The sequence below is a fragment of the Pterocles gutturalis genome, unplaced genomic scaffold (assembly GCF_000699245.1).
Source record: "Pterocles gutturalis isolate BGI_N339 unplaced genomic scaffold, ASM69924v1 scaffold34250, whole genome shotgun sequence".
NCBI classification, from domain to species: Eukaryota; Metazoa; Chordata; class Aves; order Pterocliformes; family Pteroclidae; genus Pterocles; species Pterocles gutturalis.
Window position 1 is genome coordinate 7,246 of NW_010144507.1, and position 27,228 is coordinate 34,473.

General features: G+C 36.4%; 1 protein-coding gene across 1 annotated transcript; it reads right to left on the minus strand.

Moving 5' to 3' along the window:
* LOC104470269 (dihydropyrimidine dehydrogenase [NADP(+)]-like) lies at positions 1-26,106 on the minus strand (the record flags this gene model as incomplete). The annotated part of the gene is made up of 2 exons (XM_010085122.1): positions 1-335; positions 25,996-26,106. Coding segments are annotated over 2 exons (198 nt in total), but the record flags the coding sequence as incomplete, so codon positions are not given.
* Between the last annotated feature and the right edge of the window lie 1,122 nt (positions 26,107-27,228).

A 27,228-nucleotide genomic window follows, 5' to 3' on the forward strand; every position in this document is an offset into this window, starting at 1 on the left:
ATAAAGCAAGGCACCCCTTAAGCATTTTAAATAACAAATTAAACATTTACGTTTTTTACTGTGCAGTCAGGCTTAACATTTATGCAGCTTCAAAACCAAAGTACAGCCTCAAGGGAAGCCTCTCCACTGACAAATTAATACCTTAGAGAATAGAGCTGAATGGTGGCAATGAACTCATTTGTTCCCCCAATAATGAAGAATGACTCTTTCTTTACCACATCTGTGACTGTTGCTATGGTGACCCAGACTTACCTCATTGCTTCTCGAAGTGCTCCTCGCTCACCAAGAGTCGTGTGCTTGATGTCATCAAAATTATTTTCCAGTTTCTCACAGTTCTGCAACAAACGGACAAATCCATGTAAAGCTCTTAAACAGTATATTGTACATGTATTAACATTATTCAACATCATGCAAACAAAACTGATTTATATTATGTAACCTCAAATTACGCATTCTGTTTTAATTACAGAGGAGTCATTAAAAAGATATTGAGAACTCAGAAACAAAGTAAACATGAATCTTATTATATGGTTGTCATGGAAATCACCTTATAAATGTTCCATAATGAAATGTCTCAATTTTTTACTTTTTTCGTCTTTGAAAGAAAAATTAATTTTTCCTTTATCTGTATGCGAGGCTACAAAGCTACTATGCACAGTCGGACAAGAATAAAAACCTAAACATGCATTTTAGAATCATAATAAAAGTTATAAATTCTGTCCCAATGAAACAGGCAGTGTTGTTGGAACAAACCAATCATATTTAATTCAGACTTAATTTAAATTTTAAATCATAACAGAATCTTTTTGGATTAATTGTTAATAGACAGCTCAACAACTTAATGTTTTTTTCCAGATCAGAGCTCACCAGTATTTCTAAAAGTAATATGAAGCCAACAATTTTGTGACATATAACTTTGCTATATTCTGTTAACTATTATTAAATGTGTGTCTGGTTCCACTACTCCAGAGTGTTGATTCCTTTTCCTCTGCTCCTACAAAGGCAGTAAATAGGTTCAGAAGATGCTGCAGAGTACAGAAATTTGTATCTGTGCAAAGCGAGTGTGAAATACCAGCAAATAAGAATTCTCTGATCATCTGCATTATCCATAGGATTTTTATGTTCTCTTGAGGCTTCTTCAATACAGGAGGCTTTTAAGTTACCCCCTGTTCCCTGCAGCACCTTTCTCCAATACCAAAACTTACCTCTGGGAGGCATAATTTTGCCACATGGGTGTAAAAGAAACACAAGTTGCAAGCATAACAATTACTATTGCTAACAACCTTGAAGGTAGGATTGTCAGCCTCTTTATGCAGTAGCTTTAAAGAAAATATCTGCACTATTATTTGGTCATATTACTTTCACCGCTTTTGATGTCCGAATTAATTTTCAAGTCCACATCTTAAAGACAGTTGTAATAAATTCAATAAAAGTTACCTATTGTTATTTCTTTTGTGCACAGATTCTTTATTTTTATAATTACATTCAATTTGAGGCTACAAAAGCATTATTGGAGAGAAAGTAATTAGATATTTGTAAATGACCTAACAAGATATTCTAGCTTATCCAATCAACATTTAAACTATCATTATTTTTAAATAAGATTATAAACTTTTTAATACAAAGTTTTAATGCTTTAACAATACATTTCTGAGCAGGAGAAACAAACAAAGCGACATTTGGAACTTTTGCAATCTTTTCTCTCCCTTATAAAAAATGATGCATGTCTTAAGTATGAGTAGTACATCTTATCTCATGGTTAATCTGATACTTTTTCTTTGTTTATATTACAATCAGCTGTCCTTTGTATAGCAGAATCCTACTCAAAAACTCAAAGGGATTACGCGAGAAAGACAGGGAAACTCTACAATAAGAATTTCATTATTTAGATCAGCATACACTGACCTCCGGCTCCAAGCATATACAGGCAGGTCAGTCATTTAAAATACACAAAAGAAATCCAAATCGACAATACTCATTAATAAAGAATTCCTGATTCATCAGTTCTAAACTGAAAGTATCTGTGCAAGCAAAATCAAACCACCCATCCTCCAGGAAAACAAACCAAAGAAACACCATTTGGGATATTGCTCCAAGTGCTGAAAAAGGAAAGTCCATTTTTAACAATCGCATGCCACCAGCATCCCAGCACAGGTTCAGAAAATCCAAGCATCATGAAGTTAATTTCTCTTGACATTATGATATAAAGCACATAGAAATGACAGAGGATCCAAAGCACATAAGATTTTTATCAAATAGAACTAAATCTTCTCTATATTGTACAAGCTAAAGTAACTGATGCTCTCCACGTGGAAAATACTGAAGAGAGTAAGCTCAATGGTATTTCTTCTTTGTCTGTATAGACCGTACTGTGTTAATCAGCTGAAGGGCAACAAGGGAGGTCTATTTCTAAAAAAAATGCTGTGATCATATAGCCTTACACACACAAATATTCCCTCTCAACTATAAACCCAATGTGAAAATTAATAGATAACCCAGAACAAAAAACAGAACAAATTTTATGGACTCAAATAATAGATATTGGACCAATCCATTTGCAAGAAGATGAACTTCTACCATTTCTGAGAAGTGTTTTTGGACAATATCTTTCTCAGCTAATTTCAGCCAAATAGCTCTCATCCAAGTTACAGCAGTCAAAAAGCCACAAAAGTCTAAATACTGCTTCTTAAAGAATTCTAGAATAAATACTTTGAGGTTTTTAAATTAATCAAAAAGCAAGAGAGTGGGGAAGAGATTTTATATATAAATAAATGGATTATTTATCATGCAAGAACTTAACTAAAACTACATGACAACTAGTTAAAAAGGCAGATGCAGACTGGCCAGCCACAAATATCTGTGGAATCTCACCCAGCATACTGGTGGAACATCTAATCAGAAATGAGAAAGATGATTGATGAATATATGGAGATAAGGAAGAAGGAAGATTAATGAACAAATTGAAAAGCTTTTCCTCCCATAACCACAAAAATAGGACTTTTTTGCTATTGCAATTCATTCTTCTAAATAAAATAAACTGCAAGCTTTGAGAGCAAGGACTACATGCTCGTAATTCTGTATTTTCAGTCACGGTAAGTGATAATATAAATAATATCATGACATAAACTTTATAATAATATTCTAACAGCCTGATGAAAGTCAGCAACTACGAAGTCCAAAATACTCTCATTCTTTGACGTTGGTTGGAGTAACAAGCTAGCTCACATAACAGGAGAATATAAATAATCACTCTAGTTTTACATAAAATCCTAGGTTTCTGGCAAAAGTCAAGTTGTACTTTTTAAAACACATCCCTAAACATTTGTCAGCTTAGCTTTCTTTTATATGTTTTTTGTCTTGGATAGAAAAGCCCTCTTTGCCTGATGTAGTAATTTGAAAAGCAGTTCTTGATTTGGTCTCTTGGGTCAAATGCAAAACTTTGCTGAAGTAGCTCAGAAACCGAAAGCCGTCTATTGCCTGGTGTCATCACTGAGGATCTCCCTAAATCACAAAAGCATTGCTTCCTCTGCTCTGCCATGGCAGGCCTAAGAGTCAGAATTTTGAGAAGACAGTAACTCAAACTCGCCCATTCTGTGATATAGTACTGTTAAAAGAAGTGATCCCACTTCCATTGAAACCAACCATAAATCTTCCATCCAGTCAAATGAGAGTGCGGTGCGATCATGCTCAGCCATATCCTGCTAATTTAACTCTCTCCTACAATACTTCACACAAGACTTTGAAAAGTGTTAGGATTAGAGATAATGTCTTACACACATTTGAGACAGTTGAGAAATAAAATCTTTTGATCTGACAACAGCGTAAGACCTATTCTAAGGCAGCCTGCATCACTGTAGTTGAGTAGAACTCTTATCCTAGTTGATACACTGCCAAATCAAAAGCCTTACTTAAAATACCGTCTCTCTTCTGTGAAAGAAGTTTTTAGGTAAGTAAGACTGCTGAATTCTTGGAATTCATTGCTTCCACATGGTTTTAGGAAATTTTCGTAGAAAGCTTGAGGTTTTTTCCAAGCATTTGTGAAGGTAAATTTCATATTTTTATTGTCAAATGTTCTCTGTGTATTAAATATAAGGAACATACAGCAGTTGAAAGGTGAAACAGCTCTCACCTGTTTGGTTTGTATTGGTGCTAATGCTAAAACAAATTAATTTATCTTCTGTTTTCTCCTTCATATCCCATGAAGAAGGATCGTACAGAATATGTTGTGTCTTAATTTTCTAATGGAAATGCAGACAAATTTTAAATGTGCATATTGAATGCATTTGTAACTACATTTCTCTGCACCTGGTCCAAATTCTGAAGGATGTAGTAGCTCCCTCTGACATTTCAATTTGTTACTTTTAAGGAGGCAGACTCCAATGACAGATTGACAAAACTGCTGGTGACCCACAGAATCTACTGTAAGTGCCTTCATCCTATACAGATTCATCAAGAAAAGTCTTTAATTTTCGTCCAAAAGTTCCTTAGAAAGTCAAGTCCCACACATGTTACATGGCAGACCACATTAGCGAGCTCTTTTGAAAACGTTGGCCATGATCTCCTTTAACAAAGGTGTAATAAAAAAAGCTGACTTCTTCAGGGGGACTGTATAAAAAGTGTAGAATGCTTATTTCCATGTTGATCTTCTTATTGATACGTAAAATGTTAACACCAATAATCACTTCTTATTCTGGAAATGTTGAATTATTTCATCAGCAGAAAACTTTAGAAATAACTAACTTGTGTTTTATAAACCTAAAGCAACATTATAATAGTAATCTAAACTGTAATATATTGCTGCAAGGATAATTATTAAGGGAAAACACAGCTGACATTTTCTGATTTATGCACACAATCAGAGATGGAGTCCAAGGACTGTGACATAATTATCTTCATGCTAACAATTTTTGTAAATCTCTTGACAGAATTTTAGCTAATTTTAAAATGCCTTCTGAAGATTAGCACTTAAAACTGTTGGGGAAAATAGCACAATTTATTAGCAAGGGTATAATTGTAAACCTTCCAAATACTCATTGCGAATATCATTTAGACAGTAACTCCTGCTTTAGCAGCTGGTATGTAAGACTCCAGTTTATGGAATCTTGAAACAACAGAGAGAGTAGAATCTAATTAAACAGGATTACGTGCCAAAGAAAAATTATTAAAAACAGACTAATAGATAATTGTCAAGAATCTGGAATAGCACATCTACTTCTTTTGACGTGAACTTACATAACACTGTGCTTTATTCCAATGAAACCTAAATATTCTTAGCAGACTTCTCTCTTGATTTGGAACAGACTGTCTTTCTACACTGAAACAACACAGAAAGCTAAATGGTTCCACTGATCTTCTCTCACAGACTTAAGCACCCATCTGCTATAGGGTAAAATGGCTTACACACATTGCATTTATTCTAATGTTGGTGCTACAATTCATTAAAGTTATTCAGTAGCCAACAGTTGTACTCCATAAACAAAGCCCCCTTAAGCTATCTTCATATTGAGCAACTAAACAAAACTGATGCCACTTGCCAAAGGGTTTTACCTTAGAGCATTCTTAAAAACTAAACAAGTAAATTGATTGTTTGATCCTAACTGTAAGATATTATGATCTACACAATATCTACCTACTAAATTCCTCCTTTCTGTTTGCTGTGACTCATTCTCAAGGGGTTCTTATTCCAAACAGGGCAAAAGCAGCTTAAAACTGATACCTGATCAGCGGTTCACAAAGGAAAAATAGGTGGTTTTTTGATCTGTACATATTCCTAGTATCTGCAGAAAGTATACTGAGTTCTCAGGTATTCACATAATATTTGACAGCAGGGCATTTATAATACATGAGCATTTGTTATAATAATTTTTTCATTATGTGATACAGACATATTGGCCAGTCAGGCTCTTTGAAAAATATAGATATTAATACAACAAAAATAGCAGACTTCCAACAGAAAACCAGCTCTAAGTGTTAGCAATCAAATAAAAATCAATAGAAAAAGATATTCAATAGAATTGTGGGTGGCTGTAGTCAATGCCTAATTAGCATAACCATGTTAATTTTTCTCAGGTTTTTTTAGAGTAATATTATTTTTAAGGCACTTAAAAGTAGTGCAAATGCAAACTCAAACTCAAAGTATTACATTTTCTCCATAAACAGGAATCTATTCCTAAAACAGGAATGATACCAGATGTTTTGACAATCGACGGGGATAGCACAAAGGACACAGGCACTAAAAAAAAAGTAAACTTATTTTTACTTATGTCCAAAGTCACAAAGCAATGAGGAAAATAGTACAGAGAAAATAAAGCAAGATAAGGTAAAGCATCAAGACAACAAGCAAACTACTATAGCAAGCACAGAATAAGGTAATGCACCTAATCATTACTACATAGAGTTAGTGATAGTGATTAAGAAAGATACATCACCAACTGCCCTCTATTACCATCATCCAGATGCGCAGATGCTGGGGAGCCCGTTTACAGCGAAGGATTTGGAGAACTCATCCTGGCAATTGGGAAATCTCTATACAGTGCATCCACTGTACAGAGGAGGCTTCCAACTTTCCCTGCAAACGGTCCCTGCTTTTATACAGTTAAATAAACAATTTTATATCTTGAGCTGCGAAAAACATCTGCTGTAGTTTCTTTTTCCCCTTGTTAACTTTTTCCCACGCTTGGCCAGAGCCCAAGAAAAGGTTAAGAAGAAGTAAAGGTGTCAGGTTATCTTTGATTACGCATCTCTAAACAACACCCCTCACCGCCCTGCTACCTTCTGTCACGTAGAGGTCTGTTTGAGAGTTTGAGATAGGTTTATCTCTTTTTGGCAAGTGGAGCCACTGTTACACAACTATTATCTTACAGCAAGCGTTACAGCAATGCTCTATAAGCGTTACAACAAAAGATTTATAAATTGGCATATATTCATAAGGTAATACATTGCATATGTGATCAATATTATACACACTAGAGATACTGTTAGGTTGTGAGGTTCACCTAGAGGTCAGCTTTGGTTCAGGGCCTCACTGCTCAGGCCCTAGTTATTTCACCAGGAAACTCCAACGTATGAGATATTTTCTGAGATATTATTATTGCCAGAAATACTGTCAGTGTAACTGGGAATTCTGAAGTGGAAGCAGACAATTTGGGATTTTTTGAAGTTGTCCCAGTTTAAAATATGGTGCACTTAATCCTTAAAGACAGGTAATTATATAAACATTAATTACTGGTCAAACATGAAAAACACTTGTTTGTAAAAACACAGTTTGGAATTTTACTGGGTCTGTGAAAAATCTTCCAAGCTGAGATGGCATTCTGTTAACTTCCTTTTCATGCTGTTTCCCTCACAAATTTCAAGTGGTAAACTTGTAACAGCCTTCACGTTCACATAAGGGTATGGTATCCTGCTTGTATTCTACCTGCTGTTCTCAGAGCAGATGCAGACACCAAGTGTTTTGGTAATGGATAACACATCAGTTAATAGCGATACGGGGAAGATGAGAAAAGACATTCTGAAAGGACCAAGCATGCAACACAAAGAATAGTATACCAAAGAACTCAAAAGAATAAAAAGCTACAAAAGATATGCAAGACAGCTGAGGCACAGCTGGAAATGATACAGCATCAGAGAATGCAGGTGATGCCACCCGACAGGACATTTTATAATGCTCCTCCCCTCATGACTCAGCTTTAAAAGGCAGAGAAAACTTTAAAAACAAAAAGTAAGGGAAACCTCTGCCTCTACCACTATCTCCTTCTCTTCCTACAACAAATGTTAAACTTGATCAGTAAATGAATGGGAGGAGTTGGCAACAAGCTACCGGTCCCTCTGCATCTGAAGGGACACTTTTAAGACTGCTTCCCCATATGGGACAGAGGTCTGCAGCAGGGAACAATACACATCATCTCTTAGATTATGACAAGCTTTGTCTAGATATTATTTCTTTATTAAGGCAGCTGTAGTCCTGCCTTTTTCCTATTGGAGAGCCTGAGCACTACATGAGAGCCTTCACAGCAGTTTACGATCCTGTCTGGGACCCATTCTTGATGTTTGAACCCTCCAATTCTCCAGTACTCGTAGCATGAATTTACAATTTAATTCTTGAAGGGCATGAAGTCTAAGTAAAGAGACACAGGCTCTACACAGACTTTCTTAATACTCTATTTTCACTTAACAGTGAAAATATAACTAAGTAAAGATTAGTAAAAAAAAAAATATCCCAAATTCTGTACACCCTCCCCTCCCAGTACTTTCCCATTCCTCAACCTAGCTTGCCTTTTCCTTGAGATTCTTTACTTTGCAAATATTGGTACCCTGACTCATCAAGATCAAATAAAATGAGAGAGTATATAGGTAAAGACCAGACTCATACTGCGAATTAACATTTACAGAGCTCATAACCTAGAGAAAAGGAAGAATCTTTAAAATGCAGGTAGAACTGTACTCCTAAGGAACAGATTATGTTCTTGACCTTCAATAAAGAGCATAAGAAAAAAATGCATACCGAAAAGCCCCTGCTTTTTCAGAAGCTAAATGACCAAGAATTTAAGGAATTAGCCCCACATATTTGAGAGTACAAACTTACAGGATCTGTCTTACTTTTTAGGCATAGCTAAAGAATTATTATAATATAAGAGGTTTCCAAAAATTAAAGTTACAATAAAATGCATAAACATCTTCCTGAAACAACGCAGTCCAACACTATGTAGAGGAATAAAAGAAAATTACATATAGCAGGCTTGCTTCCTCAGCCCAAGATGCCACCTCTCATCTCTTACAAGGCACATTTTATTCTCCAACAACAGTATTTTTCAGAAGTGCCACAACAAAACATTTTATGTCATGGTTCTGTGTTTACCATGCACTACAGCTCCCTGTTGTTACCTCAATATTAAAAAAAAAAAAAAAAAAACAACCAAAAACCACCAAACACAACAGGACACAATTTTCCCAACCAATTCTGCAGAAGCTAATCTGCCTAAGCTGTTTCTCATTATTTTGCATAAGCTTCTTTCCCAAATAAATATAAGAACTGACTAGACAAGTGTGCTGGTTTTGGCTGGGGTAGAGTTAATTTACTTCATAGTAGCTAGTAAGGGGCTATGTCTTGGATTTGTGCTGAAAACAGTGTTGATAACACAGCGATGTTTTAGTTACTGCTGAGCAGTAACGGTCTTTTATGCTTCTTACACCACCCCACCAGTGAGTGGGCTGGGGGTGCACAAGAAGTTAGGAGGGGACACAGCCGGGACAGCTGACCCCAACTGACCAAAGGGATGTCCCTGACCATATGGCATCACGCTCAGCAATAAAAAGATGGGGGAAGAAGAACAAGGCGCGGCACGTTCAGAGTTACGGCGTTTTGTCCCAAGTAACTGTTACACATGAAGGAGCCCTGCTTTCCTGGAGATGGCTGAACACCTGCCTGCCCATGGGAAGTAGTGAATGAATTCCTCATTTTACCTTTCTTGCATGTCCAGCTTTTGCTTGACTTATTAAAGTGTTTTTATCTCAACCCATGAGTTTTCTCACTTTTACGCTTCCTATTGTCTCATCCATCCCACTGGGTGCAAGGAGTAAGTGAGTGGCTGTGTGGTGCCTGGATGCTAGGTAGGGTTAAACCACAACAGCAAGGCCCTACCAAGGTCCTTCTCTCCTAACCTGACAGATCATGTCTTTCTATTGACAGTTACAGAAACACATGCACCAGCTAAACCACAGTCCATGTACTACTTACTGAGTTGTGCACTACAATCCAACATAAAAAAAATACTTACATAAAACAGTCTTTAAGTCCCCTGCAGAGAGCCTGAAAACATGACAAACACAAGGTCAAGAGCTGAGGAATGGATGACAGTACCAAGGGACTAGACTCATGTACAGAGGACACTGCAGGATCTATGACTTCTAGGCTCTAAGCAACCCAATCTTTTTGTCCTGCAGGAGGGGTGGGAAAAATCCTATGCTCTGTTTAGCATAGTAAAAGAAAACAGTGACAGATCTGCATGAAAAGTACTTCAGTGGCTGTGACTGACTATATTTCTTGCTATAACCATATGCGGTTATATGTCACTATGCTCACTGGCCAAGTCCTCATAAAACAGAATCCTTCCTCCAAATTTTCTTTGCAAAAAGCTGAAACAATTCCACAAAAAAAAATACTATTAAGATCCCATCTTCTGACTTGGTGAATTACCAAAAAAAGAATATATGTGCTTCTATTCTGGATTACTGTGTTATCTGAAAATCAGTATCACAGCATAAAAGATGACTTAGACGGCAATGAAACAAATTTCCTCATGTGACAGTTGAGGGTAGTTACCACAGGCAAAGCCAAATATGAAATTGAGACTAGATTTCCCCAGAGGAATAACTGGAAATATTAAGTTGCTTCAGAACCATCTACCTGACTTAAAGGAATAAGAATTGGGGAAAGGTTGCAGCCAGTAGAGCACAACCATAGTATCAAGAACCTGGTACAGTTGTGTTACATGCCAGCCCTTTATATCAGGTTTTCCATCACTATCATTCCTCACCAAAAAGTGAAGAATGATTTGACTTAAAATAATCTGAAGCTCATTCATAAACTACGAGTGTCATATGCAAACGCTAACAAAATGTTACCTCAGCTCTTATATTTTAAACTACAGGTTGAGTCTGAAGTAACTGTAGATGATAGCAGGACACAAATATAATCAAAACTGAGGGAAAACTGCTCAAATAAGTATATTTTTCTTTGAATAAGATACCATGCATCTTTAATAAGCTTGAGAATCTCCCAACACAAATTTAAGGTAATAAATGGTATAATTTCTGTAAGAAATGACATGACTGAGAACTTTCCTATACACAGAAATGAACAGGGTTTATGTGTACCTACACTTGTCAGCAGGGCATTCGAAAGTTCTTTTCACAGGGAACATTAGAAAGAGCATTAGGAGAATACTGCTGTAACACTGTTTATCCACATGCAGCTTGAAAACAACATCCAGGATAAATATATAGCCTCAGGTCTTGGTTCCACTTAACCACCTTAGAGAGAAGAGCATCTAACAACCCAATACCTCAGTATGGCACTACGCACTCTTCTAGTTCTGTGTCCCATTTACTGTCTTCTTTGTAAGGTTTTTACTCCCTTGGAAGCTTTCATGCCCCAACCTGAATAGCCTTCTTCTCCCAAAAATCTCCTGGCCAACCTTCAGACAGCTCAGGCTGCTTGTATTCCCCTTCTTGTCAGACTCTGCTGTGTTCGAGCTGAGGTAAGCAATACAAGTATGCCTCAAAGTACGAGGCAAACACCTTCCGAGCAATCCCCAAGCAAGCAGGAGCCAAGATTCACCAGAAGAGAAGTGTGATGCAAGGCTCCTTGGTACGAGCTAGGCTTAGCACCCTTTGGAGGAGTCTGGCTCAAGTCCCACAAACAGTGCTCCAAGACAGCCGGGCTAGGTAGCACAGTTCCTGAGCTAATAAATTGGGCTTCTCAGCAGGGCTGGCTCTGTCACAGCATTTTCCCCACATGGTTATGCTACTCTCAAGTCTAGAAGCAGCTACAACTATTGCAAGTGAAGGGCTCTTAGTTCCCAGAACACTGCACAGGACAGACCTGCCCCTGCTTCATCTGTTTAACTTGGAGAGTATAGCAACCCACTCTCTCCCTGCAACCAGAGCTTAACCTAGTATCCTTACTATAATCATCCACATTTTACAATAACATGCAATAACCTTGTTTTGAAAATGCTATTTTCAAACATACACACTGAATATTTTCTAAATAACACTAAAACTCTTAAAGTATCTTTTCTCTCTGGAAAACACATTGGACTTATTTATCAGTCCCCAGCTCCTGAGTGTCACTCCTACTATTGCACTACTACTGTGCAAACAGAGCACTAGGAAAAGAGAAGGGTAGCTGCAAAGCAAAAGCAAACAAAAATCTGTATTCTTTGAACACAATTACGAAATTTCTCCTTCTTCTTCTTGAAGTAATTTTTATCTCCAATTTTTAATTCTTATTCTCATGCAGCAGTTTCCCCGTTTCCCTTATGTATACACTGTTTGAGCTTTCAATTTTTAATTTTTCTTCAATACTGCCTTATCTTTCCTTTTCTTTTTTTTTTCTCTTCATTACTTGTGTTTTTTCCTCTCCTCTTGTTTCCCCATGCTTGTTTACTTTTTCCCCTAGTCCTTACTAATTATTTCATGTCTCTTGGTCTGTTTCATCATGTGTCATGGCTTTTCCTTTCTTTCTTTTTTTTATATTGCATTCCTTTATGCCACTCCTGGAGCTCTCTGATTTCTATGTGCTTGCTTAACTATTACCCAAATGGCTCCAAGCAGGACACACTCAAACTGAAGAATAAATAAATTAAAAGAAAAAATGCTATCTGTGGCCATGCGGTGTTGCCTAGCAACACCCTGTGCCTCTCCACAGCTTTTCTAGAGCCCTGGTGGCAACAGAGCTTTTCAGACTTATTGCTACAAATATATGCAAGATCCTTCTCGCCTTGTTTGTCCGTTCCCTAGCAAACAAATGCAGAGGAAAATATAAATGAGAAAGAAAAACTCCAGAGAAAGAACCAACAACAGGACTACTCTTCCAGCTCGAGAAACAGCCCCATACTCTGATGCGCACTGCCCCCTTGTCTCTCATGTCCTCTGTTCACTAATACTACTTTTGTTACAATCCTTGAGAAACAGAATGTAAATAATATTTCTTATGCAATTGTTTTACATTCACCCAACCCTTTAAATAGTTCCTGTGTATACATTACTGCCTGAGATTCATTGACTTCTTATACTCTTGCAGAGTTGCTTCTGAAAGCTTTACACTCTAGAAAAGATAGTAGGTAGCTTCCAGATTGCATAGGATAGGAAAAATGGTCCAAGTGTTGTCAAAAATGCAGTGAAATTATTAAGGAATTTTATTGCTAAAGCTTATAGATCCCATCTTAAAAGATTTTGAGTATCTATTATTTCTAATGACTCCAGATGTGACAGGAGTGAAAGTAAAGCTCCTCTCTCTGCACCCCCATCCCTTTTTTAAAAAAATGTTTGCTGGGCTCAGTCTTCAAAAGTTAGAAACAAATGCTCTTTAAGTCCATACTTTACAAAGTATTGATGATTCAGCATTAGCTAGAGTGAATTTCAAGAGGACAGATACTAAGTCAGCTTCCTTGACAGTTCTTTTTTATTCCACAGCAATGAAAGTCTCCTTCCAACAGCCAATGGAAACTTCTAAGAAAGAAAAGTCTTTTCAATTCTGGAATGGAAATAGCGCTTATCCAAGGGTCCTGGAAGTAGAGTCAAGAAATAGAAATGCTAAAGCAAAAGTTAACTACACAATTTAGCTAAGGAGCAATATGTGATGAAGCCCTACAGAATGAAAATAATCAGTGAGCATGTATCTTTCTGAAGGGCATCAAAACCAGTGTTATTACTTGAGATTTGTTTATATACCTAAATCAGCCTCGAAGCAATTTGATATCTTCATAGCAGAGTATCAGTAGCAAGTGAAAAGAATACACATCAGAGCATATACCTCAAAAAGACATTTAACAGCATCAGTCTACAGCTGTCAGCTACAAATTGTTACATAGTAAAGAGAAACCACAAATGATCCACACAGGTAAACGAAGGATAGAAACCAATATTCAGGTACATAATCCCTGTTTATTAACCTAATTCCCACAGTAATATTTGTAGAAGTTAAAGGCTGAAAGATACATAGAGTTGTTTGGAGAACACAGCGGACCTCATAGATGATACAGAGCACCACACAACAAAACACATGCACTGGGAAGTCAAGCACTTAAATTCCGAAATGCCTAAAAAAGGTTTGCTGTTTCAAAACTTTATTTGGCCCTTTCACACATATGCAGCAAAACACCAGTTTCAGTGCTATGATCGTGCTATTTTACGCAGAAGTGCTGCTTGACTCAGAAGACAGAACCAACAGCCTTTCAACATTTGTAGCCGTGCTTACTGCACACTATTCAAAACCTTACTTGAAGGCAGAACTATTTTTCCCCATGAACATTTCAGTGACGCTCATCATTATGGTATCTGAAGAGTTTTAAAAACAATTTATTCTACATACTATGACTATCCACTTTTAACAGGTAGCAATCGGCGCTACTGAATAACTGAGCATGCTGTGTCAGACACCTATGGTCCACAACATGGAAGTATATAGGACACTGGACGTGACAATTTGGATGATGAGTTACTCTCTTGCTTTCACATTCAGTTCACATCCAGATTTTCTCATCCAGTTGATGGAATCATCACCCTCTGATCAGCTGGTATTTCTAAATCATTTCTCTCTTAATTCCAACCATTAAGCTCCTAGTCACTCTTATCCTCAGCCCTTGGCTGTACAGCCTCCTAATTGCACTATTAAATTTATTCTTATCTTTTTTTTTTTATTCTAAACTTCAGTGTCACACAGTTCTTTATGAACTTCTAGTTCCTTCTGTATTGACAGTGTCTGTTGACTTTCTTATAACATGCTCCTAGTATTTATGCCTAGCTCATTAATTAAAATATGAAATGGTATGAATCTGAAGACTGATCCCTCAACAAGCTCTGCTCAAAGCCCAGCAGCTCTTTTTTAAGCACCTCTCACTCTCATTTCCTTTCTAGCCAGTCCCTTCTCCATGTTACTATTCCAGTCTAAGCCGATGATACTTCATTATTAATTGGCCAAAAAATAAATGTCGTCAGTGTGCCATGATCTATCCCTAACAATAAAGCCCACTATGTCTTATTCCATCTTATATTTACCTTAATGTCTTTAATAAATCTTTGCATAAAAATTTGTTTTCAAAGTTTTGCGTGTGGCTGAGATGAGACTAAGTTGCTCATCAATTCTCCACCTTTTAATATACAGAAACTGCATCAGCTATTCTTTAATCAAGCACCATAACATACAGCTCGCTTTATTTAGAAGTCTTACTTTGTAGGCCTGTAACTGCACAAGTCAATTTTTCTGTGATACTTTTATGGACATTCTTCTGTCCCCTTGACTTCAGAGATGCAAGTTTACGTCTCACCTGTCGGGGGTAATTTCTATTTCTGCACTTGTCTGCCCATTAGCCACCTCTTGTTTTACTCTGATTTTACTGAAACTAGGACAACGATTTACAAGGATTTTAGGCAATAACTAGGATGTTTAATCCTATCTTCACACCGTCTTGCCTTGTTCTTTTATTTCTTTTCATTTAGGTAGCTTAAGAACCTTTTACTATTTGTTTTATATAGCTGAATAACCTTTTACTATTTGTTTTAATTTCTTTCTCCAGGTGTGACTCGACTTTTTAAAGTTCTAACTTTTCCCTCTGCAATTCCTGCTTGCCCATCAATCCCATTTTTTTTTTTCCAATTCCTTATGGGTTATCCTCATACTCTTAATGTTCTTTTTGAAGTTGTTTTCCAGTTCAGTCTGAAACTCTTCTTTAATAGCTGGGATGCAAATTCTGAATAACTTTTGTATATTTGAATTAATAACAATCTTCTCAAAATTCACATCTTTGAGGTGTTTCGTTAAGTTCAGAGATCTAAATAGTTTTCTTAACTTATGAGTTTGTCTTATAAAATAACAAACTTGTAATTCTTCTACAGAATTTAAATTAAATTAACTCAAAGAAAGAGCTTGATGAACATTATTTTCTGTGATTATCTATTCCATCACTTCCCCCATTTGCTAAATTTAAAGCTAAAGTCCATTCAGTTTGATAGCTGAATTAGTAAGAGTTCATACTATTTAAAATTTTATCTTAGCCTTTCTGATCTAATGACAGTTATTAACAAAGTTTGTCAGTTATAACATCAAATAATATCTGCACCCTACCATTATTAGGATCTGTGTTTTTCCAGGCTGTATAAAGAAAGTCAAAGTGTCTCACAATGACTTACCTCTCTAATAGCATTACAACCAATTCCAAGCACAGAAAGTTGTGAGGGTAACAGAATGAGGCCAGTGAACTTCAGAAGACAGAATTTCAATAGACTTGGGGATCAGGTTGCTTTGTCTCCTGAAAGATACACTGATCAGTAAAGGAAAGCAAGAGAGAGGGCAAACGCTCACAGAAATGCACAAAGGGAAACAACTCCTGAGCAAAGCAAAGCAGCACTAACAGACCTTTATGATCATACCATGTCTCCCCCATGGCCTGGAAATCAAAATCATAAAAGCATGGAAACTATGACACAGACCTAAGTATATAGATTTCTAAGTATAAACGAACAGCACAGGCACTGTAGGAATAAAATTAGAACACTAAGGCACCAAGCAAATTTCAATTAGCTAAGGAGAGAAAAAAATAATAAGAAAAAGGTTCTATATACATGAGAAGTAAGAAGAAAATAAAGAGAAGTACAGGTCATGTACAGGAAAGGGGAGCAACAAACAAATGATGCAGAGTGAACTGAACTATTCACAGCTTTCCCTGCTCTCTTTATGAAGATGGCAAGTTATAGCCATAACTATTACCAAAAGTATTATTTTTAGCAAGAACATGCGATCACAGGCTTGAGTACAGAAACAAGAGGTTTGGGATTTTTTTTTTTTTTTAATCAGACACACGCAGTTCGTATATCACTGAGTCATCAAGGAACTGACTGAAGCAATTCATGGACCACTATCAATTGCACCAAAAGACTCTGAGAGTTTGGGGTTCCAAAAGGACAGAGGAGAGAGACATAATGCTTCCCTTTACAAAAAAAGGAATTAAAACGTCAATTACAGCTCTCAGCAGAGAAAACAGAGTACATTTATTAACAGTGATAATGTGATATTAAAAAGCCAACATGCACATGTAAAAACCAAAGTTAAATCAATCTTATTTTCTGTCCTTAAGAGAATAACTGGTAGATGTAACAAATCTTGAGTAAACTTTTTTAAGTATTCCACACCACATTTTCATAAGCCAATTAAAAATGTAGCCTAGATAAAACAAATATCCAGTGAGTGCACAACTCACTGAAAAACCCCTAGCTTCTCTTCTGTCACTGAAAAAGGACCTGAATCAAGATGCGTCATGACTCACCCAGGACCCCTGTGACTTAGATAGCTGGAAAAACTAGTGGTTTCTACTGACATCATGTTCGGTGGAATAAGGGAAATGGGAAAAGGTGAGATATTAAACATTTTAAAAGGCAAGATAAGACTTTAAAAATCAAGCAAAATTGAAGAGTCAGAATTTAGGCCATAAACTGAATACAATACAATTCCCTCTTGCAGAAGGAACAGCACATTGTGGGATAGTTCAGTGTGTGACACAAAGAGATTATTTCATGCTACTCGGTGCTAGCTAGGTGCCAGATGAAAAATTGTGTGATTTTTCATCATCACAATTACAGAAAGATGCAGAAAATGAAATTCAAAGAAAAGCAACAAAATAAAAGTTTCAGAAAACATGACCACAAAGAATAGTTGAAGGAAAACAGAGAACACAAAGAATATCTGTTAGGAATCTTCTAATACAACAGCTTTATACCAAAAGGGAACAGTCATCAATTGTTCTGCAAGTAGGAGAAGGACAAGACAATAATTTGACCTTCAACAAATAAAATATAGTATATATTAGGAAAAAACTTGCTGTTGCATTAAAGGTTGACAAGAATGAGAAGTCTCCAACATCACATGCCTTTAGAAGTGGGTTATACAAATATCTGTCAAGAAATGTCTTGCTACATTTCATTCTGTCCCAATCCAGAAATTCTCTTGCTATCCCTCCCAAACCTACATTTTTATGATTCTGTGATTAGATTGATTTCTATTTACAGCCATAGCCAAATTTAAACCTGCTGTGTTAAGACTCTATAGCATGTTCTCAGCACACTAGAAAAGAGTTTGCTACTTTTCCTTAACATCATTTTGATCTATAAAGGTTTGGTTTTACCCTTGCTATCTTTTTACCATCTGCTGCATTATTAACATAAAATGCTTGACCTTTATGTTTGTCTTTCTTGAACAGTGCACATCCTTTAAGGCAACTATAAAGGTAGTCATTTGGATACTTCTTAATTTGTTTACTTGATTTAACTTTGTTAATAACATTCCTCTCACATGGCACATGAACAAGAAATATTCAATTTATTTTTTTAAACAGCAATACAAAAAGATATTAATTACAACTTGATAATTTTCAAATGGAAAGCACATGTCAGGATCTTTAACTCTATGAAAGAAAACCTCTTCCACTTTAGCTAGCAATTAAGCAACCGTAGGCTGTTGTCCTGTTCTCAGTATTACAGGGGAACAGAAAGTTTTGCTGAGTGATTGTTCCAGATACTTGGGATGAAATAGGACTTACTGGAAATGGAAGAAGTAACTGCAGAAAACACATGCATGTAGCCATGTAGCTTTCTGAAGACAGCTGGAACAGGCACACACCCAGAAAGACTAAGAGGGACCATGCCTCGACATCGCAACACCACAACACCACAGCTCCAGAGACTGGACCACGCAGCAGTTCCCATTTCATCAACATGAAGCGCACACACTAGAAGGAAGGTTCTTGCACCAAGGAGTACCTAGCATTTATGCAGACTGAGGAATCCCAAAAAAAGTTATTTCTGATATCAGTACTGGATGGGACACTATGTTTATTTTCAACATTATATTCAAACAATGTATCCGTTTATAAAACAACAAATAAATCGTTATGAAAGTCTCAAATCATTCCTGAGATGCACCACCAAAAATTTAGGAGTTCCTGAAACCAGGACACTACTGTAAGCAAAGAATACTGAATACGGTAAGCAAAGGAGCAGCGAAGATGAGGCAGTTAACTGCTCTCCACCTGAGGACCGTACATTGTGATAAAAATGCAACAGAAACTGGTCATGATAAGGTTTTCAAAGCTTCTGGACAGTTCTGTTGTACCAACATACTTTTTCAGTCCCCAGCCTGCTACGCATCCTTGCTTCATGAGGATGTTAGTGGTTTTTTTTTAATGTAATGCCATCAGGATTGGTTAAAATATCAAAAACAAGCTTTTCTGCCAGACCTGTTCATTCATACTTAAATCAAGTTACTTTTTTGATATGTATATATGACTGATTTTTTTAATAAGCATAAAAGTATTGATGGACTGGTACTTTGAAAATTTTTGTCCAAATACATGGCAAAGTTGCAGACAAACTACAAGCAGGGTCTTGTAATGAACACTTTAGTGCAACTTAATATTGGACACTGCTACCAGCTCTGCTTCAAACACGGCATTCAGCAAGCCATACCACTTCCTTCACACTAAAATTGCTCTCAGCTCCTTTTACTTCTAGTGAGCAGATGTCTTCCAGAACCTAGACAATATAAATAGATCTGAAGTGAGTAATTACTAACAGGCTAACAATGGCACAGGTTTCTCCAAGAAACAATGTTCAAGTACTTACAAATCCTCAACCTAAAGCTCGTGATCATTTTAAATTTTACAGATTTCTGAACAGAACGGACATGTGGCTTGCACTATACAAGAAGAAAGTCTAGAAGAGGAAAAGAAAGAGTGAAAGAGCAGTATAAGTTTTAGTACAGGGAATGATTTAAAATAAAAAGTGGGAGTAGAGGGGCTGAAAAAAAGAGGAGGTAGTCACCTTGTTATTTATTCTGTTTTCCAATACACCAATAAGAGAAGGCACTCTTCCCTCCATCCAATAACCACAGGAAAGTGCACATATAAAAATCCAGATCTAAAATAATACAAGGCTAAGCAGAAGAGGAAAGTTAATAGTGAAGATTTTTTCTGGTCCTCTCTCTACTCTCTGGTCTCCTCAACTTTAATGAAGAGGAATGGGTTGATCAGATTTACTTAGAATTCAGCATTTGCGGCAGACAAGCTTTTTTCATTTTGTCATATATGTATGTGTAAAAACCAAACAATTTGCCTCTCTCTCCTCTCTAGTCTCCTCAACTTTAATGAAGAGGTTGATCAGATTTACTTAGAATTCAGCATTTGCGGCAGACAAGCTTTTTTCATTTTGTCATATATGTATGTGTAAAAACCAAACAATTTGCAAGTCTGAGACACTTCAGTTTTGAAATGGTTAAGATTAGAAATACACCTGGAACTAAAAATCTGTGGTGAGTGCTGTTTTGTAAGAAGGGGAATCATCCAACATCAAAACTGAAGAACACCGAAACTGAAGAACTCTGAACAGAAAAAGTTAAAGAGGTCACAGGTGGTTTTGCACTGCACTCCAGGAGAGGGTTGCACAAGGTAAGATGGAGTCTTTTGCAGGAGGATTTGGTATAACTTACCATCAGCTAGTATTTACAATTTGATACCCAGAAAATGTGCATAAAAGCACTAATTTGTAGCAGTCAGGCAAGTTAGGAGCTACTGAGATATTCTAATGAAAATATTGCAAGACATTGAAACTAAAATAAACCAGGAAATCTGAGGATTATAATATGCATTTCTTAGAGCAAGTATAAGCAATATCATATATAAACATGTAAACTGCTTTATTCCAGTAAAATGGTTATAAATGCCAGCATACGGTATCGATACGAGAAAATGCAGAGTAATTAGTTAATCTAAAAAATGCATGAGTAGGAATTTGACTGCTAAATGATTAAACTGGTACATTTTAAAATGTGTATTAATATTTAATTATTGACACTATGAGAAAAGAGAAAATCTCTTGATGTTACTTCTCAGCTCTTTCTGATACTCAGTAACCCATGTATTATTCATATGACTAGTTTGTGCATATACAGTCAATCACTAGTTAAATAAAAGAATCATTCTCAAATTCCCTAATCACCTCAATGGATCCTAATGCAATATTTTCCACATTTGGGAATCAGAGCGTTTTATTTAAGAAATCAGTCTGGCCATGATGAATACACTGCAGCCCGAGCAGACATCAGTTCAAAGCATCAGATGTCAAAGTGCTCCCTCTAATGTCCCTTAATCATCACACCAATTAGTGGCTGAATAGTGATGTGATTAAAAAGACTGCTGCTATCCTATACCTATTCAGAGTAGTAGAATTCTACATATGTTCTACCAATTAATGTTTGAATAGAGCAGCGATTAGAGAGACATCTGCCATTGTATATCCATTCAGAAAAGAGCTAAAGTTGTACATTCATATGCAATGAAGACAAAAATAAATATTTGCAAAGGTAAACTATACATTTAGATTATAAAGATAATTGAGAAGATTTTCTTTAATGAGTGTTCTCTATTTTACAACATTTGGGATTATTTTTTATTTATAAATACATAATCTTTCATCAATATGTGTCTTGAAATGGCCAAATTATTCACTGAAAAAGCATTTATTCATTCAGGTTCATGATTTTAGGCCTTGGGTGAACTGGGTTTCACATCTATTTGTTTGCAATTTGCACTATTTTTGCTTCAACCCAGCTATTTGTGAAGTGCTAACTTGATTACTGTGCAACTGTGACACATGATTGGGCACAAAAATCATGTGGCATTTTTTCACCTCACCGGAAGGCAATACTTAGAGTAACAAACGGATTATAGCTAGGAGAATAATCTTATTTACAGGTTTTTCTATGCAAGCTTGGACTTTTGTATACTAAGAGGTCCTTACAAACCCTTTTTTAAAAATAAGAATTCCTTTTTACAGACATTCATATATAGCAGTGACAGTGACAGAAATACTATCAGAGTAAAAAGCAGCTTGAAGTTTTAGCAAACTCTTGTTACTACTGTTTGAAGAGAGCAACCTTGTCCTCTGAATTTAAAGAGCAGTGGGATATGTCACATCCTGCAATGAATTGCAGATCTCACTCTCCACCATTAGCACAGAGCAATCTGGTAGTTGCACCTTAATGTTGAACAGAAAAAGACAAGGTAAAGCATTTGGTTCTCTCTAATGGCTGGAAAGAACTATAGAACAGTTAAGGACTCTTGCCCAAAAGCGATGCCCCTGCAAAAACCAGCTGAGCTTAAAAATTATTTTGTCCAAGGAAAAGAAGTTCTTGTTGCACAATGCCAATCGGGATTAGAAAAGGTAAGGACAAAGAGCAATGCTACTACTGTTAGAAAATCAATACCGTTAAAGGCTATAGCAATTAACTACAAACCAATTTAAACCCCGTTTCCTTTTCACTTTTCTTGTCTCGTTGAAATACTTCCAACTCTTCCATCTGGAGCAACTATTACTATTATTTCTAAATGCAGAAACTGAAGAAGGTCTGGATATATAGATGGGTGTGTACCACCTTTTCACCTATCCTTAGTAAGTACCTCCAAGTTTTCATTACAAAAAATGGCAGGACTACAATATCCCACTGATTTCTCCAGTGACAAGTGAATTTATAAAAATTGCAGACACGAATTTCACTAAAAAAGTAAACCCGCACGTGTACAAGGTAAAGTAGAACTTGTCCCATAATGCTTAGAAACCCTATTCATAAAGCAAGGAATTCAGTGCGCTGGGTCTAACACAAACACACACAATGAGTGCCAATCTAGTTTGTGATCTAACTGTCAGCAAGCATTAAATCCACACAGAAAATGAATCACAGAGTTGGAAACCATAAATAAAAAAATAAATTATATGTCTAAACAACCCTGAACTACCTAGGAAAACCCCAAAACCAAAGTAAGTCCTCACAGCATCCACAGTTCATTGCTTTAGTTTTATCTGTAAATTGATGACCTAATGTGATCTAAATTTTGCTTCCTTCTCCAAGATTTACTATTAGTAAAGCCATCTCAAAACTTTTCTACTTTCAATTTCTTCTGACCAACAGAAACTTTTGTTCCCCCAGACGGACTAGTGGCATCTGTTTGTACCACCTTTCAGCACGACCCAGAAGAAACCAGAGCGTTAAAGCTTAGGTTTAGCACTGTTACCAAGGGTGACTCGGCAATAAAGAGTTTACCTACTCTAATCTAAATCTCCGAGTTAAAATTTCAGAAGGAAAGCTGACTGGTCTTGCACCTATAAATCATTTTTACAGCAAAATTTGGTTGCTAGCACAGTAAATAAAAAATAGTGCTCACTGAAAGCATAATTGAACCTTCGTTTAGGAGAATGCTTTTCCAATGTTGAGGAAAAATAGTGACACTCAGTTTCCACTTCAGAACTCATTTAATGGCCAACCCAAAGTGTCTCAGAGCAGGCTAGGAGTTAAAATTTCACTTGTGTAATTATTCTGAGGAAATATGTAAGTCTGCCATCTGGAAGTATATTAGACATTACAAAGTCACTGTGTGCATGCCTCAGCAGATGCAGCTTTTGTTCCGAGTTTTGAGGGCTGTTAATTTAATTAGTTTTGTATTTTCACACTCCCACCTTCCCTCCAAGAGTAATTCTGCAAAGACAGCATCAGTACAGCTTCAAAAGAATCCAAAGCTAAAAGCCAAATTCAGATTTTAAGGAAATACAAACAAGTATACTTACTATGGACTTCAAATAGATCTTGATCTGTTCATTAGCTAGCCTAAACACTACTGCCAATGGCTTTTTAGACCATAACAGAAAACTGTGCTCAATGTATACTTTCCGAAATCACCTTTATTATTTTAAGAAGGCTAGGAAATAATTCAATCATTTTGTTTTGTTTGTTTATTAAAACCACTCAACAGCAAAGATCTTGCACAGTAAATGTAAGCTACATATTTCTGATAAAGCAAAGTTTCACAAACCTAAAAACTAGGACCATTACTGGACTAAAAACAAGTACTACCCCGTTACAGATTCTTGAAGCATTTCACATTTCTTATCACAACTTGCAAACTAAATAATGTGACATTTCTATCAAATAATTCATAACAGACGGTATAAGAACTGTGATTAAGGTGTGTACATGTACAAATGATCCTATTTGCTTATCTCTAACCTTTAACCCTGTAAGTTGCAACACATGAGCAGATCTCTGTCAGTGCAGAGTCCTAATCACTGCACGGATCTCCATGCAGTAATGCAGAACTATAAACCCAAGTTGTTTATTAGATTGTAAACCTATGCCAAAACATCATCCTGCAATATTTGACATTTATAACTAATTTCAAATGAAAATCAAGACAAGGCATGGAAAATAGCGACGGACCCAAAACTGGTGCTGTTCGCACAGCCCAACAAGCTCAGGCCTCGGGGGTCCAAGCACATTTGAGACACCATGAGGTATGCACCCACAGCTAAGAACAGGAATGTGGGAACAGAGATAATTTTTAAAAAGCTATGCACTTCACTTGCACAATTAACAGCAAGACCTTCAAATATCAAACATTTTATGAATAAAATGATTACAAACATCAAACAAGACTGATATTGGGGAAATCTCAGAGATAACCAACAGTGATCTTAAATCCTAGAAGCTTTATAAAATGTGTGTTATCACACCCATTAGGAAGAGAGATATGTGTATGCTATAGTTTGAAATTCAACTAACTAGGATAATTTACATTGGAACAGCTAATTAGGTTACTACACAGATACCTAGCTGCCCTGCTGCATGGACACCTGAGCTTCCTAACAAACAGTTTCTGAAAACAGAAGTTTACAGCCCAGTATTGATTACAGGTTGCCTGAGAACATAACGATGTAAACTGCAGCTGTCCAGGAGCCACTTGCTGAGCAGCTCAACCACCTGGGCAGCGGGAACAGTCAGCTGTGAGCAGTAACTGCACCAGACATACCAAAATAGTCATCCCTGTTCACAAACAGAAGCTTTTCACGTATGTTAGTTTCCAGTTATTATAACATTATCTAAGCAAAGAAACAAAATGAGAAAATAAGAATATTAGCTATAGTAAGAGAGATTTTCTTATAATCAATGCTATAAAAGAGGAAACTATACTAGAGTATGGTTGAAATGCTAAGGATACTCTGGGTTGCTCCTCCCAGCAAATATTATTCATCATACTGGACGACACAATTCTGAGAAACTGAGGAACTCTGCAGGTAATTTGTTTTTGTGTTTCGTTGGGGTTTTTTTAACAATAAACTAATATCAACAATCAAACCTGAATTTTCCTACTTCGTGGAAGAAGATGTTTCGATAATGATTATGATATTTATGAAAAGACACCATAACATTGTACTCGTAAGGGAAACAGTTTGCAGCTTAGGAAGTAGTACCCTACATAAAAGACTTCTGAATTTAGAGGATTATCTAAGAGAATATGTAAAAACACTACAAACCTTCTAATCAGATGAGAGATCAAAGAGACAACAAAGTCTGATAGGATTAGTCAAATATCACACTGAGACTAGGAATCTAAATACCTAGAGAGAAAATTATAAAGAAAATTATGATATCTAATGGCGGAAATACTGAAGAATACAGACAGTTTATAATGAAAAAACATTTATTCTAAAACCACCTATTTCCTGCAAAATACAATGCACAAAATTTAAAATCCAGAGCCAACTTTTAATCTAAGTTTTATGTATTTTTATATAACACATATACATATGGCCATGTATATCTAGTACACATGTAGATAGATCTATATAGACATACATATGTATACAAAATAGGTACATATGTCTATAAAATAGGTACATATGATGTGTTCCCCTGTTTCTGTATTGAAATAAAATTATCTATGAGATAAGATCTAAGAGAGTGAAGTGCTGCTCTACCCAGTGTTACTCTTGGAAAACAGAAAAGGAGCAAGTGGGCAGCAGCCCAGCAGGGTACAGAAGCAGCAGCTGACGCTGGCTACACAGGGACAGCAAGTGGCTCTGCGAGGGTTGGGAGGTGGTGAACCAGCTGTGATACCGCCTGATACTAGAGACAGATCAGACTTCGTAACAAAAGGGGAAAAAGTCGCACTAAAGACTTACTAAATCAACAAGAAGGAAAAAGGTATGGCATGTATTCAGCTCTGAAAAGTAAACAGCTGATCACACAGTAACTTCATATCTACAGGAACAGAACTAGGAGCCAAATTTGGCTACTGAACAACACAGGAAACTCAAATATTAACTTCTCACACAACTGAGATTTCAGACTCAATGATTTATTGCATGTTCCAGAGGCAACAATAAACATGCACTCACTGAACAGCTTTTGTCAGAATTCCTTTTCCATTGCTTCTTGACTTGTTTCTTTGCTGCAGTTGAATGAAGAGTTGCATGTGTCTGTTTTCGGGGATTTAAAGCCAGAATGTTCTGCAGAAAGAGAACAGAAAATATTAAAATATAGATAAAATTTCCAAAAAGGTTCAAAGCCTCTTAAAATCACACTTCACACACTTATTTACAGTGCTATGCAAAAACAAAACACAATTACTCAATGTTATAGCCCAACTTCATACAAATCTGTTTAGATTTGTATTGTCCACACCACTTAGATTTTGAGTAAAGATATTTCTAGGAGTGACAGAAAACAGAATTATATTTAGTGGCCATGACAATAGTTTCCACTCCAGGATGTTTGTTATGTGCAAGGGACAGAAACACATAATTCTGCTTCGTTGTATCACTTCAAGTAACACTTGTAAAGCAAAACAAGCAAAAATATTTTAAAGGATCAGGGTTATTTCTGGATGTTTCATCATTTCAGTATAAACTCCAACTTCCCCTTCACAGGAACCTGCTTCTACACCTGAGCTGATAAGTTAACTCCATTTTCTTAGAATGCTTTTACTTGCAAGGACACAAACAAATCTTGGGAATGCAGCTGTACTTTTAAGTGACAGTGGTGGTCTGACAACACATGCAGAACGAAGTTTGTAATGTCTTTCATTATTACTAGTGCAACTCAAAAAATTAAATCAGCTTTTTGGAACACAAGCTCTTCTGCAAATCAGGCAAATGACAGGTTTCCATAGCAAAACTGACCTCATTTAATTCAAAGGATGAGTGTGAACAGCGTGCAAGAGCCAGATGCAGACTCAGTTCTGTGATGGAGAATGAAAACGGGCTTGTAACTCCCGGAATTGTTTTTTTAAAAGTTTCCTTTTAAAAAAAACTTTAGCACTACACTTCTCCACTGTGGTAAATAGAGTGTGCTTATTCTGTTACTATATGTCAAAGATGTGTGAGACTGATTTACAGAAATGGAGACTGAATATGATGAGTACGATAGGGTTATGAATATTATATCAGGATGCTTCCTTATTTTAAAAGCCTGCTTGAGTAGGTGATAATGATGAAAAAGTAATCTGTTGTATTGAGATTTTATTGTGTTTATGCTTATGGGGACCTTTTTTAAAAAATGCAAAGGGGTCACTTTCTAATCAGCTATTTAATTCTTACTCTGGACTGATCAGTAATCCATTTTTCCCACAA